The sequence below is a fragment of the Nomascus leucogenys genome, chromosome 11 (genome assembly GCF_006542625.1).
Source record: "Nomascus leucogenys isolate Asia chromosome 11, Asia_NLE_v1, whole genome shotgun sequence".
NCBI lineage: Eukaryota > Metazoa > Chordata > Mammalia > Primates > Hylobatidae > Nomascus > Nomascus leucogenys.
The window spans coordinates 106,799,711-106,816,334 of record NC_044391.1 but is presented as its reverse complement, the minus strand read 5'-3'; the positions used below and the strand labels follow the sequence as shown (position 1 = coordinate 106,816,334).

The 16,624-nt window shown below is 44.9% G+C and overlaps 1 protein-coding gene across 4 annotated transcripts in view; it reads left to right on the top strand.

Moving 5' to 3' along the window:
* Positions 1-16,624, top strand: part of IGF2BP2 (insulin like growth factor 2 mRNA binding protein 2) — a 183,952-nt gene that overhangs the window by 155,229 nt on the left and 12,099 nt on the right. For all 4 annotated transcript variants that reach the window (XR_004032360.1, XR_004032359.1, XM_030822945.1 and 1 more), the window contains 2 exons: positions 13,137-13,205; positions 14,154-14,270. Coding sequence is in view for 2 of the 4 variants with exons in the window: in XM_030822945.1 (XP_030678805.1) it covers positions 13,137-13,205; positions 14,154-14,270 (186 nt within the window). In the remaining 2 variants the exon portion in view is untranslated. The remainder of the gene's footprint in view (positions 1-13,136; positions 13,206-14,153; positions 14,271-16,624) is intronic.

Here is a 16,624-nt window from a genome sequence, read left to right as displayed (position 1 = left end):
ATATGCACACATTCTGCATTCTTGCTTATATATGGCTCTTCTGAGTCTTTTCCTTTTCTTTTTTTTTTTTTCTTTTTTTTGAGATGGAGTCTTGCTCTGTTGCCAGGCTGGAGTGCAGTGGCGCGATCTTGTCTCACTTCAACCTCCACCTCCTGGGTTCGAGCTATTCTCGTGCCTCAGCCTCCTGAATAGCTGGGATTATAGGCATGCACCACCACGCCCAGCTAATTTTAGTAGAGAAGGGGTTTCACCATGTTGGCCAGGATGGTCTCCATCTCCTGACCTCGTGATCTGCCTGCCTCGGCCTCCCAAAGTGCTGGGATTACAGGCATGAGCCACCACTCCCGGCCCCCTGAGTCATTTCTAAATCTCTTCATACCACCTCTTTAGTTATATCCATTTCCCCTTAAACTGAAGGAGGGGACTGACACTGAGCCTTGTGTGTTGAGTAGCCAGAAGATGCAGTACGAGGGATTGTGGCAGCTGTCAGTCACATGGCTGCGCCAAGCAGTAAGAATAGCTTGAGAGTTTCACATCTCCATATTTTTGCTGTCGGATCTGAGAATGGCCCAGTGAGGTATGACTAAGTGGCATTGAGGCACATAATCATTTCTTGGGAGAGAGGCTGTACATACAGCCCCACAGAAGATAACCTCAAACGTTAGGCTACCCTCTCAGTATAGGTAATGTAAGTGGGGAAAGAAAAAGGGCATAATAAATTAGACCAATTCTAAAATTGGTAATCTAGGCTGGGCATGATGGCTCATGCCTGTAATCCCAGCACTTTGGGAGGCTGAAGCAGGCGGATCTCCTGAGGTCAGGAGTTCAAGACCGACCGAGCCAGCATGGTGAAACCCCGTCTCTACTAAAACTACAAAAATTAGCCAGGTGTGGTGGTGCACACCTGTAATCCCAGCTACTTGGGAGGCTGAGGCAAGGAGAATCACTTGAACCCTGGAGGCGGAGGTTACGGTGAGCTGAGATCGTGGCACTGCACTCCAGCCTGGGCGACAGAGTGAGACTTCATCTCAAAATAAATAAATAAATAAAAATTAAATTAAATTAAATTGGTAATCTCAAATATAGGAGTCCGCATGCTACAACCTGAAGGCCAAATCTAGCTCACCATTTATTTTCATCAATAAAGTTTTTTAGGGGACACAGTCATGGCTGTTTATATTACATATTATCTATTCCTGCTTTCCCCATTGTAGTGGCAGAGCTGAGTAGATACATACAGATCACATGAGCCACAAAGCCTAAAATATTTATGATTTGCTCCTTTGCAGAAAAAGTTTGCTGACCCCTGAACTAAATTTAACAAGGAGAGAATTTTTCTTTTGATAGCAGAATATTTTCTAAACTTGAAAATAGGGGCCGGGCGTGGTGGCTCACACTTGTAATCCCAGCACTTTGGGAGGCCAAGGTGGGTGGATCACGAGGTCAGGAGATCGAGACCGTGGTGAAACCCCATCTCTACTAAAAATATTAAAAAATTAGCCAGATGTGGTGGCGGGCGCCTGTAGTCCCAGCTACTCAGAGAGGCTGAGGCAGGAGAATGGCATGAACCCAGGAGGCGGAGCTTGCAGTGAGCTGAGATTGCGCCACTGCACTCCAGTCTGGTTGACAGAGACTCCGTCTCAAAAAAAAAAAAAAAAGAAAAAGAAAATAGATTTTGCTAGTTGGAAAGCTTCCTTTATATCTCAGGTTTTTACTAAAATAGTAGAATAACCATTTTGCTAAAATGTGTGGTTCCTGTTATTTGTAAAATAGGTTTTAAATAAAAAATTGTTAAACTAAAAACAAAACAAAAACAACCAGGTAATTCTGATCTTGATTCCATGGGTCAATGTTAGAGTAGATTCTAATCCAGTGCCCTGACTGTCTGAGACATGATGGCTTCTGCAGACATCTCCTTCATGCAGCTGCAAGAAGTGCAGGTCCAATGGCATGGAGGCGGCCCTCACTGCCCACCTGTGCAGGACCTAGGCTATTCCTGGAGTGATACCTGGAGAGTCCATACTGCAGACCTGTAGGCTTCCCTGGTGGGCCCAGGACTCCTGAGAACAGCAGCACAGGGTGGTGGAGACACTTTAAATACTTAAAGTATTGTTTTCCTGTCACATAGGCATTCAAATTTCAAGGAACTAAGATATTTCTTGGTTGCTTTTATATATCACAAAGCTCTGATGCTTTTGCTTTTAGCATCCAAAGGTCAGAGAGTCTGTGTCCCTCCTTATAACTGGCTCATCCACACCTAGGTTGGTCTCCGAACTCTGGAATTTTTAATGCATATGTGTGTGTAGGAAAACTTTACCACTTTTTTTTTTTTTTTTTTTTTTACTGTTTTTCTGGTTATAATAGTAATATGTGCATAGTGTTTAAGAAGCAGGGAGTATGTACTTTTGAATTTCCCAAAAAACACATTCCTCTGATCCTAAAAAAAGAATCTGCAAATAATACAGAAATGCAGAAAGTGCAAGTTTTTTCTTAACCTAAATATAACCAGTGTTTCTGTGTAGGTATGTGCATGTGTGTGTGTGTATATTTATATATGATTTATATTTTTCTGCCAAATTTTCACTCTGGAATGGAAATCCTTGTTTGTATACATGTATACATCTTGATTCATTTATCCAATTATTTCCTCAGAATAATTTCCTGGAAGTAGAATCAAAGAATCTGTACATTTTCTATGCTAATACATAGTATATAATTTTGATACAAAAAAGGGTATATTACTTTTCATTCCCATCAAGAGTGTGTGTAACAGAGCAGGATTTTTTCTTCCATACCACCACTGCCAATTATTCCTCGCAGTCTGATATTTTTAAATATGCGCTTTTTAAAATTATATGACTAAACAATTTCATATTGGCCATTTTTGTTCTCTCTAATAAGTTGCTTTCTGTATTTTTGACCCCTCAGTCTATTGAGAAGCAATGTAGCTTAGGTTCTAGAGCAGACTGCGTGCATTTGAATTTCTACACTCTCACTTGCTATTTTTAACTTTGAGCAAGTGACTTAAGCTCTTCAGGTCTGGGAGTAATAATAGTACCTACATTAGGGGATTGTTATGAGGGTAATTAAGTAAGTTAAAACCTACATACAGTAACTGCTATGTAAACCATAGCTGCTATTATCATCATCTTTTTATTTCATCTTTTTCTTAATGATTTGTCATAGCTAATTACATATTAAGGCTGCCAACCACTTGTCATGTTGTAAATATTTTCAGCAAATATTCTCTTTGCTTTATTTGTGGTGTCTTATGTCATAAATAATTGTATGTATATAATTATATATATGTTCATTTATAGTGAACAGTAGTTCATAGTTCAACTTAAAATGCCAACTTTGTCATACACGGAATTCCCACTTAACTATATATGTAGTTCACTATATATATATATCTCTCGAACAAATGAACTTTTGTTTGAAGTTAAATATAAACATTTCCCTTCAGCCTTTGTTCCTTTATCCAAATTTCACCCAATACCTCCGCCCTAGAAGTGTAGTAGTTACGTTTACACATTAAAAAAAGTTTTCTCGGCATACATACAATCATATTATTCAGAAATACAGATGAAATTATGCTGTACACAGTGAATTACAAATTTTGTTTTTACATATTATGGGCATCTTTCCATAACTAGACCTAGTTTGATTTAATGGCTGCATAATATTCCATTAAATGAGTTTATCATAATTTTTGTAACCAGCACACTAGTTTTACGCATTTGGGTTGATTCCAAGTTTTTTGTATTACAGACAGTGTCAAAATGAGTATCTTTACAGGCATATCTTGAAGATATTGTGGATTATATTCCAGATCTCCATAGTAAAGTGAATAACATGATAAAACAAGTTACACTTTTTTTGGTTTCCCAGTGCATATAAAAGCTGTGTTTACACTATACTGTGGTCTAAGTGTGCAGTGTAGCGTTATGTCTGAGAAAACAATATCCATGCCTGAATTTAAAAATACTTTATTACTAAAAAATGCAGACACAGAAACACAAAGTGAGTACGTGCAGTTGGACAAATGATACTAATAGACTTGTGTGACATAGGGTTGCCACAAGCCTTCCAGTTTGTAAAAAACACGATTATCTGCAAAGTGCAATAAAGCCGAACGCAATAAAATGAGGTGTGCCTCTACATAAATCTTTGCACAAGTGTGTGACTATATCTGAAAGTAAATTCTCTAAGACTGGAATTATTATGTCACAGGGTATATGCATTTTAAATATTCACAGATTTCTCTCCACCAGAATTCATGCAGAAAACTTAAAAATTAAAGTAGTTAAATAATTGATATTTTCCTTCTGAGTTTCTGACCTTTGACGTCATGCTAAGGAAAAAAAGCCTTCTTCCATCCAAGACTGTAAAAATAAAATATTCTCCCATATTTTCTTTTTCTTTGTTTAAGAGACCGTGCTATGTTGCCCAGGCTGGAGTGCAGTAGCTGTTCACAGGCACAATTATAGCACACTACAGCCTCGAATTCCTGGGCTCAAGCAATCCTCCCACCTCAGCCTCCTCAAGAGCTGGGACTACAAGCACTTGCTACCGCACCTGGCCCATGTTTTCTTACACTAATTTTTAGTTGTTGGTTTTGGGGGATTGTGTATGTCTGCAATTCATAGGGAATTTATCTTGACTTATACTGAGATGAGGATCTAACTTTATTTTTTTTTGAAATGGATATTCAGTTTTCCAAAAACCATTTATTAAGTAATCCACCATTTTATCGTTCAACTTAAAATGCTAATGTTGAATCTCATAGAATGCCAACATAGAATCTCATTCACTTAATCAAATTTCTGGACTCTATTCCATTCCATTTGTCTCTGTCTACACAGCAGATTCTATGTGTTTTATACTATTTGACAGTTTTAACAGCAAGGTTATTTTTTTCCTCAAAGAATGAACTGGAAAGGTGGCCAACTTTTACTATGCTTGGGAAAATCAAAGAAAAGATTGGAATTTTCTCTTCCTTGAAGAATTGGTAAAAATTCAATCAAAAAACATGTGGGCCTACCAACTTTTGTTTGGAGAAAGACTGATTATTACCTTTTCAATTTCTTATAAGTTTTTAACTTGATTTTGTTGATTTATATTTTCCTATGAAAATACACATTTTTTCCACTTAATTTTTCCTTTTATGTGTATTGATATAAAGTGGTACAAAACAGACTATTGCCTTTTAAATATCCAGACTTATGGTTATTTTTCTCTCTCAATTTCTTTTTTAAAAAATATTTATTTATTTATTTATCGAGGTGGAGTTTTGCTCTGTTGCCCAGGCTGGAGTGCAGTGGCATGATCTCGGCTCACTGTAACCTCCACCTCTGGGTTCAAGTAATTCTCTTGCCTCAGCCTCCCAGCTGGGATTACAGGTGCCCACCACCACACTAGGCTAATTTTTGTATTTTTAGTAGAGATGAGGTTTCACCATGTTGCCCAGGCTGGCCTCGAACTCCTGACCTCAGGTGATCCACCTGCCTCGGCCTCCCAAAGTGCTGGGATTACAGACGTGAGCCACCATGCTTGGCCTAAGCTTGCGTTCTTAATAAATATACAACCGCATAATCCAGTTATTTGGAATTAACTAAACTTTTACTGGTTTCGTTGCTCACTACGAACAGCTTCTTGTGTTTCACACCCTATCAATTTTTGAGTTATGTATTTGAATGTTTTGTTGTTGTTTGTCTGGAGTATTTTCTCAAACAAGTTTTAACAGAAATAGCACGAGTATAATTTCTAAGCCTTTCTGTATCTGAAAGTGCCCTTCTTTTTCCTTCACATGTGAATGAATTCTGGGTGTCTAGAAATTCTAGGGTCGTAGTTCCTCTATCTGTCTATCTATCTATCTATCTAATCGATCTAATCGATCTAATCTATCTATCTAGAGACGGAGTCTTGCTCTGTCACCCACGCTAAAGTGCACTGGTGCAATTTTGGCTCACTGCAACCTCCACCTTCCAGGTTCAGGCGATTCTCATGCCTCAGCCTCCCAAGTAGCTGGGACTACAGGCATGTGCCACCACACCTGGCTCATTTTTCCATTTTTGGTAGAGACGGGATTTTGCCATGTTGGCCAGGCTGATCTCGAACTCCTGACCTCAAGTAATCTGCCCACCTTGGCCTCCCAAAGTGCTGGGATTACAGGTGTGAGCCACCGTGCCCAGCCCTTAGCTCCTTTAGAACTCTAAAAATGTTACTTCTAGCATTGTTTCTTTTGTAGGTATCTTTTTTCTTCTTCTTCTTCTCCTTCTCCTCCTCCTCTTTTTTTTTTTTTTCTTTTAAGAAACAGGGTCCTGCTCTGTCACCTAGTAGGCTGGAGTGCAGTGGTGTGATCCCAGCTCACTGCAATCTCGAACTCCTGGGCTCAAGTGATGCTCCTGCCTCAGCTTCCTGAGTAGCCGGGACTACAGGTGTACACCACCACGCCTGTCTTCCCCCCCTCCCCTGGTGTCTATAAGGTTTTTTGCCTTTTATAGTAATTTGCCTTTACCCTTGGAATTCAGGAATCTGAATCTGAGTGCTTTGATCTAAAGATCCGTGTTTTTCTTTGGCTCGGGAGAATGTTTCCCTTCCATAATTAATTTTAGTGTTGCTTCGCTCCCATCCACTTTATTTTCTCCTTCTGGAGTTCCCACTCCAGAGGAGCGGAGTTACAGCAAACCTCACTCTACTCTTTGTGTCTGTCCACTTCCCACTCTTTGTCTTGGTTTTTGTGGTTTAACAGTCTTGTGCATTGATGGGCTTTTCAGCAGTGTCTTCCCTACTATTTGCACGTCCTCTACTGAGTCTTTACTTAACCATGTTTTTCATATCCAGGGTCACTCTGGTTCTCTGATTGTTCATTTCTCGTAGCAATCTATATACAAATTATTGAAGCACTGTCCTCTTCCATCTCACTAGGAGATCAAATCACAATTTTGTAGAAAGCTCTCCCTTCTCCCTTCATTAACTCACTGGGTTCATTTGCTTGTCTTGTGCAGCTGGGCTCCTCTCCTTTGTGCTGCTGATTCTTTATATGTGTCTAATGGATTTTAATTGTCCATTTACATATTTAAATGCACTCAACAGAGAGCATAATTACAATCCTTAGGGGAGCTTTTTCTTAGCATGCTCCCCAGACCCCACCTGAACCAGTGAGTTCAGAATGTCCCAGGTGAGCGCAGCAGTGAGTGCAGTGGTTTAGATCTTGGGCTGCAGAGGCAGACACAGAGATCTGTGTTAGCATCTCAACTCTACCTCTTGCTGGCTCACCAGTTCCTAGCTCCCTCCAGTTTCTAAGGTTGTCCCATGAGAACACACAGAGCAGGACAGGCAGCTCCATGTAAGGAGACACTTTGACAAGCTGGCATAGAGCAGTGCACCTTCTGCATCTTAGAAAGCTACGTCCACAACACTGAACCCTCTGGCCAAGTCGTCGCCCCTTCCTAAGGCCCATGTCCCTGGCTCCCAGAGGGAGCACCTGCCAGCTTTGCAGTCTGGTATCACTCTATCATCACACTAAAACTATTTAAATATTTGAACATAATTCATATATATGCAGTAAAATACTAGCAAACCAAATTCAGCAGTACATTAGACCATTCATCATGACCAAGTGGGATTTATCCCTGGGATGCAAGGATGGTTCGACATATGCAATTCAATCAATGTAATACATCATATCAACAGCAAAATTAGTAGAAGAAAAGAAGTAATAAAGATCAGGGTGGAAATAAATGAAATTGGAATGAAAAATACAATACAAAAGATCAATTAAACATAATTCCTATGCCTGGTCCTTGCCCTCTGCACTCCCCTTTCCCACCCTCCACTCTTCCCACCCCCTGATTTCTTCATGCTTCAGAATATCACCTAAATTGTGTATCAGATGGTCACACATCGTAGCTTGAACCCTGCAGTTCTCCCAGGAAAAGGAAGCCCTGCTGTTTATAACTCCATTTTTTAATTTTCACAAGTGTGTTTGATATATACTCTCTACCTACCCCCCCAGAAGAGTCAAACTCAGAGAAAAGGCAGACACCAGTGTTCCCGAAGTTGAGAGTTTGAAACAAGCCTGTGGATAACAATTACCCACCTCCCTCTGCCTCTCAGTTAGTGGGTGGGGGGTGAGGGGGCGAGGACACACCTGGCAGGAGTGCCTTCACCACACCTCCTTTCCCCCTCCCCACTGCCAGAATGATTTTGAAACACTCAAAAATAAAGTAGCTTCTTCCTCATAAAATAGGTGGGACTCTCCAACTGAGACAGTGAGTCTAATGGCCACATTGGGGTCAGGGTTCCCTACCAACCTCCCTATCCCTTGGGGCCTTGAACCAGATGTCAGGTGACTACAACCTGCTTTCCCATTAAAATAGTTATTTGAGTTATTGCCAAGTTACTTTTTATAACCATTATAAATAAGCAAGATTTGAAAGCCCCCTTCCATTTGAGGCTGTAGACATCACCTAACAGGAAGTATGGGAATGGGCCGGATGTTGGTGGCTCACTCCTGTAATCCCAGCACTTTGGGAGGCCGAGGCAGACAGATCATTTGAAGTCAGGAGTTCAAGACTAGCCTGACCAACATGGTGAAACCCTGTCTCTACTAAAAATGCAAAAAAATTAGCCAGCTGCAGTGGCTCACGCCTGTAATCCCAGCACTTTGGGAGGCCGTGGTGGGAAGATCACCTGAGGTCAGGAGTTCGAGACCAGCCTGACCAACATGGTGAAACCCTGTGTCTACTAAAAATATAAAAATTAGCTAGGTGTGGTGGTGGGTACTGGTAATCCCAGCTTCTCAGGAGGCTGAGGCAGGAGAATCGCTTGAACCCAGAGGTAGAGTTTGCGGTGGGCCAAGATCATGCCACTGCACTCCAGCCTGGGCGACAGAGCTAGTCCGTCTTAAAAAAAAAAAAAAAAAAAAAAAAAAAAAAATATATATATATATATATATATATATATGAAGGCGAAATAGAAAGTATGCTCTGATAAGACACTTTTTTTTTTTGGAGATAGAGTCTCACTCTGTCACCCAGGCTGGAGTGCAGTGGCATGATCTCGGCTCACTGAAACCTCTGCCTCCCAGGTTCAAGCAGTTCCCCTGCCTCAGCCTCCCAAGTAGCTGGAACTATAGATGTGCACCACTATGCCTGGTTAATTTTTGTATTTTGGGTAGAAGTGGGGTTTCACCATGTTGGCCAGGCTGGTCTTGAACTCCTGACCTCAAGCGATCTGCCTACTTCGGCCTCCCAAACTGCTGGGATTACAGGCGTGAGCCACCATGTCTGGCCAGACATTTCATTATACATAAGCACTTATTTATCACTAATTAATGTAGCTCATCCAATGCCCAGTGATCTTTCATTCCTGTGACCTCATTGAATACCACATAGCACCCGTCAAGGGCATCTGTCAGGCTTAGGGTCAAATCTGCAGCCCACTGGTGCTGCCTCCCCCGCCACATCCTGCTAACCCTTATTCGCATTCACCATACTGCCCTCCTTTCTGTTTTCCAAACAGGGCAACCCCTTTTCTAGCTCTGGACCTCCTAGAACCCTGCTTAGAATGCTGCCTCCCAGTGCCTTGTCTGGGGCTCTGTCTCCTCCCTAGGGCTCTGTCTCCTCCCTGGGGCTCTGTCTCCTCCCTGGGTCTTGACTTCAGCAGTCTTTCCAGACCACTCGCCTCCACACCTGCTCCTTGCCTGTTCCTGTTCATTTCTTTCACAGTACTTGAAGTTCTCTTTTGTGCCTGCCTCCCCAGTAGAACACAGGCTCCATGCTGTCAGTGACCTTTACTGTCTTAATAACTGTGTCCCCAGCACCCGGGACCCGGGTCAGTGCCTCCCACAGAGCAGGTGCTCAGATGCCTTTTATTTTTTTTTGTTTCGTTCTTGTTGTTTTGTTTTGTTTTGTTTTGAGACAGTCTTGTTCTGTCACCCAGGCTGGAGTGCAGTGGCGTGATCTCGGCTCACTGAATCTTGTCTCCCGGGTTCAAGCGATTCTCCCACCTCAGCCTCCTGAATAGCTGGAATTACAGGTGCCCACCACCACACCCAGCTAATCTTTATATTTTTACTAGCGATGGGGTTTCGCCATGTTGGACAGGCTGGTCTTGAACTGCTGACCTCAAATAATCCGCCTGCCTCAGCCTCCCAAAGTGCTAGGACGACAGGCATGTAGGATTGAGCCACCGTGCCCAGCCTCAGACACCTTTTGAATGAATGAATGAACAAACCCTCACAACAATACTATAAGAACTAGATATTATTTGAGTCTGTTTGTGGATAAGGCTCAGAAAGGTTAAATAATTTTTTCCAACTTGTAGAGGTAGTGATTCAGAGACTCGGATCTTCTGACTCCAAAAACTAACTTCTATACACAGGGGCTAATGGCAGAGCCTCCACTAGAAACAAGCTCCTGATTGCAGAGTTCAAGATTCTTTCCGTGACAATTTTCCAGCTGTTACTCATGAATAAAAGAGAATTTGTCCTTTTTATCCTTTGACAGCTAATTTTAAAAATCTCTTACCCTGAGTTCCTAGGAAGTCTAAATTTGATAGTATTTATGTGAGAAGTATTTGAACCCAGAATAGGAGCCACACTGTGGCTTGTCTATTCCCGGCCTCACATGAGTTGTGTAAGGAAATGGCAAATCATAGTTCAAAGGAATTATTTCTGCCAGGAGACCTGAAGGAACGATTCTTCAGGTGGGAGGAGGGCTGAAGTGCTCTTTTCCCAGACTAGAGTTTTGTGCAGAAGTGTTGCTTGAATTCTCCCCCAGCTCTTCATGGCCCAGGACACGGACCTGCAGAGAAAGCTCTGGAGCTGATGTTCTTTCCGGGGGGTCCTTAGAAAGAAGCAGAGCCAAGAGAGAGAAACTGCTTCTACTCACCTTTCTGTAAAACTTGAGCTTGCCAAGAGACCGCTGATCTCATAGCGCCCTCTTGTGGGCACGAGGGGCTGCTGCAGCCCCTTTCCAAGTCAAAGCAAGGCTCGCACCACAGCCCTGTTAAGTGGAGCTCTGTTGCCGGCAGGCGTGGCTGGTAACCTACAGCACCCCTGGAGCAGCTCCTCAAGTTGTTCACATCTCTGCCTTCTCTCTCCAAGCTCAGAAAGGGCAACGGTTTCATTTTGTCCCTAATGGGTCATAAGGCAAAATCCTAACCTTCAGGAGATTCAGGGGATGGAGGGCATTGCCCGTCACTGTGAGATTTGCTCAGGGATCCTCAAATGAAAGCTGGGTCACCAGACTCCAAACCTCGGCCACGTCTGACCACTGTTGGAATCGTCTTCCTGGAGGACTAGCTTGCAGGGTGGGCCTGCGGGAATTGGTTCCATGGTACCCAGAGCTGTTCACTTCCTTTCCTGGAACAGTGATGTCAGTGTTGACCCAGCCTTATGTAAAGCACAGCTAACGATTCTGCTGACTCAGGTCAGCATTCTGCCTGTAAGAATATATCAGACCGGGCGCGGTGGTTCACACCTGTAACCTCAGCACTTTAAAGGGAGGCCAAGGCGGGTGGATCACTTGAGGTCAGGAGTTCAAGACCAGCCTGACCAACATGGTGAAACCCTGTCTCTACTAACGATACAAAATTAGCTGAGCTTGGTGGCACATGCCTGTAATCCCAGCTATTTGGGAGGCTGAGGCAGGAGAATCGCTTGAACCCAGGAGGTGGAGGATGCAGTGAGCCGAGATCGCGCCACTGCACTCCAGCCTAGTCAACAAGAGTGAAACGCCATCTCACACACACAAAAAAATTATCAAATCAGACATAGTTCCCTCTCACAGGACTGTTGTGAGGATTAAAAGAGTTTATGAATAGACACAAAATATCTATGTTAGTGTCTAGTACACAGTACCTATTCAGTAAAAAGCAGCTCCTTGGCAGGGGGCAGTGGCTCACGCTTAGAATCCTATCACTTTGGGAGGCTGAGGCGGGTAGATCACCTGAGGTCAGGAGTACGAGACCAGCCTGGCCAACATGGTGAAACCCCATCTCTACTAAAAATACAAAAAATTAACCAGGCGTGGTGGGGGGGTGCCTGTAATCCCAGCTACTTGGGAGGCTCAGGCAGGAGAATCGCTTGAACCTGCGGGGGCGGAGGTTGCAGTGAGCCGAGATTGCGCCACTTCACTCCAGCCTGGGCAGAAGAGTGAAATGCCATCTCAAAAATAAATAAAATAAAAGCAGCTACCTTCTAAATTTCTATTTTCTTAATAGCTGTACTTTTTTTCTGTCCATATCTGCCCTCCTGTTCCCTGCTTCTCTCTCTCCACATTCATTTTCTTTCTCTCCTCTCTCAGTCTCTCTGTCTCTTTTTTTCTTATGGAGACAGGGCCTTACTCTGTCACCCAGGCACAACACCAGTGCAGTGGTGCAATCATAGCTCACTGCAGCCTCAAATTCCCAGGCTCAAGTGATCCTCCCACCTCAGCCTCCTGAATAACTGGGACCAGAGTGCACACTACCACACCCAGCTAATTTTTTATTTTTATTTTTTATAGAGATGGGGTCTCTCTATGTTACCCAGGCTAGTCTCAAATTCCTGGACCCAAGTGATCCTCCCATTTCAGATTCCCAAAGCTCAGTCTCCTTTGACATTTCTCCCTTCTCAGGATTCTTTCCATTCCTTCTAGAATTCTCTGACGGAGCTGACTGATCTATCTGCCCAGGAACACATTTGCTTGTTCTGAATAACTCTTGGGTATTGTCCAGCACACTGTTCTTTTTCATCTACGACTCCTCATTCTCCAGAAAATGGAAGGCACTGGCCCCTCCTCTCCACCCCAGGGCAGGTTAAGAGTGTATGGGTGCAAGTGCCAGTGGGTGTATGTGTGTGTGTGTTCGCACCCATGGTATGTTCCTAGGACGCCTCAAGCATGACTCAGCTTAGAAATGATGAACATTTAGCCCAGACAGCTACTGCAACCAGGGGACGTCTTGCCAAGCATTCAGTGGTCTGAGTGGGAAAAGTGGAGCAGAGATCTGAGACACAGAGTAGACACGACAGTGGAGCCAGCTGATGCCACAGAGAGCCTGTGTCGCATGTGGGGAATCTTGCCTCCCTGAGGACAGTGACAGTCCCTGAGGGCACCCACCCACTGACTCTTTCTCTCATGCTGCAGACCCACTCCGGATACTTCTCCAGCCTGTACCCCCATCATCAGTTTGGCCCGTTCCCGCATCATCACTCTGTAAGTGCCCCCCTCAGTTCAGCCGCATCTGCCACTTTTCCTCTCCTGGGGCTGGGCACACTTGGTCCTTGGTGGCCAGTGAGTATTCACAGTGCAGGTCCTGTCTCCTGGGGCTCTGGGTTGTCCTGGGAGTGACACACCTCAAAGCCTGAGCACGCCAAACTCTCCAGCACCCAAGCGTCCTTGAGGTTCTGCAGAGGCCTAGGCCGTTCCTGTCGCACAGTCCTATGGATGCTCGCACACCTCACAGGTCGCAGGAACTGCTACAGACGGGCAAGCAGAAGGCCAGATGAGCAGGTGCTGTTGGCACTGAAAAGCAGAGTCTCCAAAGATCTTTGAACAAAGTCTAGCAAATGAGAGAACGTCATTTGCACAGACCCCCCTTGCAAGGACCCCTGGCAGCCTTGCCCAAGAGCCTCTGCCTTTTGTCACAGGGTCCCAGGAGGGATGGTTCACCCCATCTTCCTGGGCAGTCACCGTGCGGCTGGGTCAGGGCAGGTTTAGTTGTGAAAATGCTTCTCTGGATACCAGATGTGTTGGGCAGCTTTCCATTCCCTCTAACAGAATGCCTTGGGGCTGTCTTCAGGCCAGGTATGTTTAATAGCTGTTTTCATTTCTTGGGCGAAGACACAGGAGAGATAGAGATCACATTTGTATAAGACAGAAAACCTGTGAACAGACAGCTTTTGGAATCCAACAAATTGAGAAGCTCGAGAGGAGTGTGCCCTTGATTATCACTAGTGCTGCCTATTCTCAGGTCCCTTCCTCAGGCTTCACACCTGCAGAGCCACAGGCCGCAGAAGGATCCCGTGCACCATTTTGGCCATTTCCTTGGGCGGCGGGGCCTTCCCACCATGGGGTTCATGGTAAGGCGCTTGGTACCTGTTGAGTGCCTAGAGGAGAAAGCCTAGTTGGAATAATGTCTTCTTTCTTGTCTCGCCCTCCCAGTATCCAGAGCAGGAGATTGTGAATCTCTTCATCCCAACCCAGGCTGTGGGCGCCATCATCGGGAAGAAGGGGGCACACATCAAACAGCTGGCGAGATTCGCCGGAGCCTCCATCAAGGTGAGGCTGCTCCCGACGGCCCTTGTGGCCCTTTCTACCACCTCCGCTCACCCCACATCCCATGTTCCCTCTCAGTCCCAGGCAACGCCACACCATGCAGAGACAGAATCCCACAGTGATCTAGAACATTTGCCCCATGACTATTCCCATCCCCTCTCATCTTTCCTTTTCTTATTCCTTTACTGTTCAGCTAACCACTGAATTAGAAAACAATAGTAGCAAACAACCCAATCCAGTCCTTTTTATCATTGTTGTCCTCAAGAAGATAAAGAAAGGTTGAGGATTTTCCCAAGCTAAGGGAAGGGACTGCAGTGACGTGATAACTTAGCAGGTATCAGTGTACGGTGCTTTAATGAGTCTCCACTTCACAGGCCCTGAACTACGAGAAAATAATGTGAATAAAAAAACTCTTTGAAAAGCAATGATAAAATCATAAACAAAAGCTGAGTGTCTAACCCGATATGCAGCCCGGCCTGAGCAGAACAGCTCAGGAAGAACGGTCCTTGACTTATGGAAAGGCTGCGAATGCAGACGTGGCTGCAGCTCCAGGCCCACATCCTGCCTCCTTGAGCACAGTGTGGAGAATCATCAGAGAAGCTGAAAGGGGAGGATTATTTGCCCCTGGTCGTGCTCCAAGACCAGCTATCAGCTCTGACTCACGGGCAGAATGCTGAGCACGTCCCAAGCCTCATGAAACATTTTCGGAAACAGAGTTTTTGTTGTTACGCAAAATAATTTGCTACCATGGGACAAACCAGAATTCCAAATGAGAAGTCTCATGACTTGGAGAGAAAGAATGCTTACACTTTCTCCCCAGGAAGAGCTGGAATTTCTCCCACAGCAAGTGTGCTAGAGGAAAAACAAAAACAAAATACTCTGAGTAGTACAGAACAAGGGTTGCACTGAGACCATCAGAGAGTTTCATTTTGGTGAATCATTTTCCCTCTCAGGCCTCATTTATCTCATCTGCAGAGTGGACAGACAGGATGAGAGCCCTGAGGTGTGGGGGCTCTTGTGCCCAGCAGGCCTGCTGCAGGTGAGACCCCGGCCTGGGCACTGATAGGCAGGTGCTGGCCCGACCCCTGAGGGTGGGCTGAGTAAGGTGTGGAAGACCCCCCGGCTGGCTGCAGCCCTTGGGCCTTGCCCAGCTTTCAGTCCTGCAATCTGAGATGCTGGCAGGAGAAAGGACCATTTCAACTAAAAGGGATTTAAGGGACCATCTCATCAAATCCCTCTCTTGTTCAGCAGAGAAAAGTGAGGCTCAGAGAGTGCTGGGACATGGGCAAGGCACACATGTGGCAGGGCTGGCTCTGAGATGGAAAGTCTGCTGACTTCTGGGATATCCAGCACCTCCTGGGGCTCACCACTACAGCACCTCTTCGTTTACTATTGCCCATGAGGAACTGGGGCCTAGGGAGTTTTCATTGGCTTGTCCAAGGCCACAAAGCGGAAGAATGAGAGAGGCAAGATTTGCCCAGGTTATCCTGTTTCTGGTCCAGTATGTTTTTCCACCATAGCAACCTAGCTGTGATGCCAGAATCATTCCCAGCGGGGCCTTTAGGAAAATAAGAGATCAGTCGCATGGGCTGTGTCCCACAGTCCCAGGTCCCAGGTCCCAGCAAGGTTGAGTGGTGACGTGTCACTGTGCTCCTGGCCTCTGTGATGGGCAAAGACAGCAGTGCTGCATCAGGAGGACAGAATGGACTGTACAGCTTAGGAAGGTCCAGACGGTGTTTTTTATGCTGGGCCAACAATCTTCTCCAGCAACCTTCTACTTCCCCGGCTCCTGCCTCTCTCCATAGCATAAACCAGGGAGGCAAATATTTGTGAAGGAAATTTCCAAATTTTTAAAATCAATCGGCCGGGCATGGTGACTTACACCTGTAATCCCAGCACTTTGGGAGGCTGAAGCGGGTGGATCATCTGAGGTCAGGAGTTGGAGACCAGCCTGGGCAATAGGGTGAAACCACATCTCTACAAAAATACAAAAATTAGCTATGCATGATGGCGGGTGCCTGTAATCCCAGCTACTTGGGAGGCTGAGGCAGCAGAATCACTTGAACCTGGGAGTCAGAGGTTGCAGTGAGCTGAGATCATGCCATTGCACTCCAGCCTTGGTGACAGGGCGAGACTCTGTCTCAAAAAAATAAAAGTAAAAAATTAGTCTGGTTTTTGCTAGATTCCCTTTGTCTCAACAGGTCCCTGAAAACATCTGTCTCTAAAGCAAGATGGATGATCTCACTAACGCCAGAGATTCTCCCACCCCTAGTTTCTACTTTTCCAGTCTTTGGGGGCCACAATGAGGGGCACATTTGATGCTGCTGGGCAGGGAGAGAACCTCACACTCATCCATG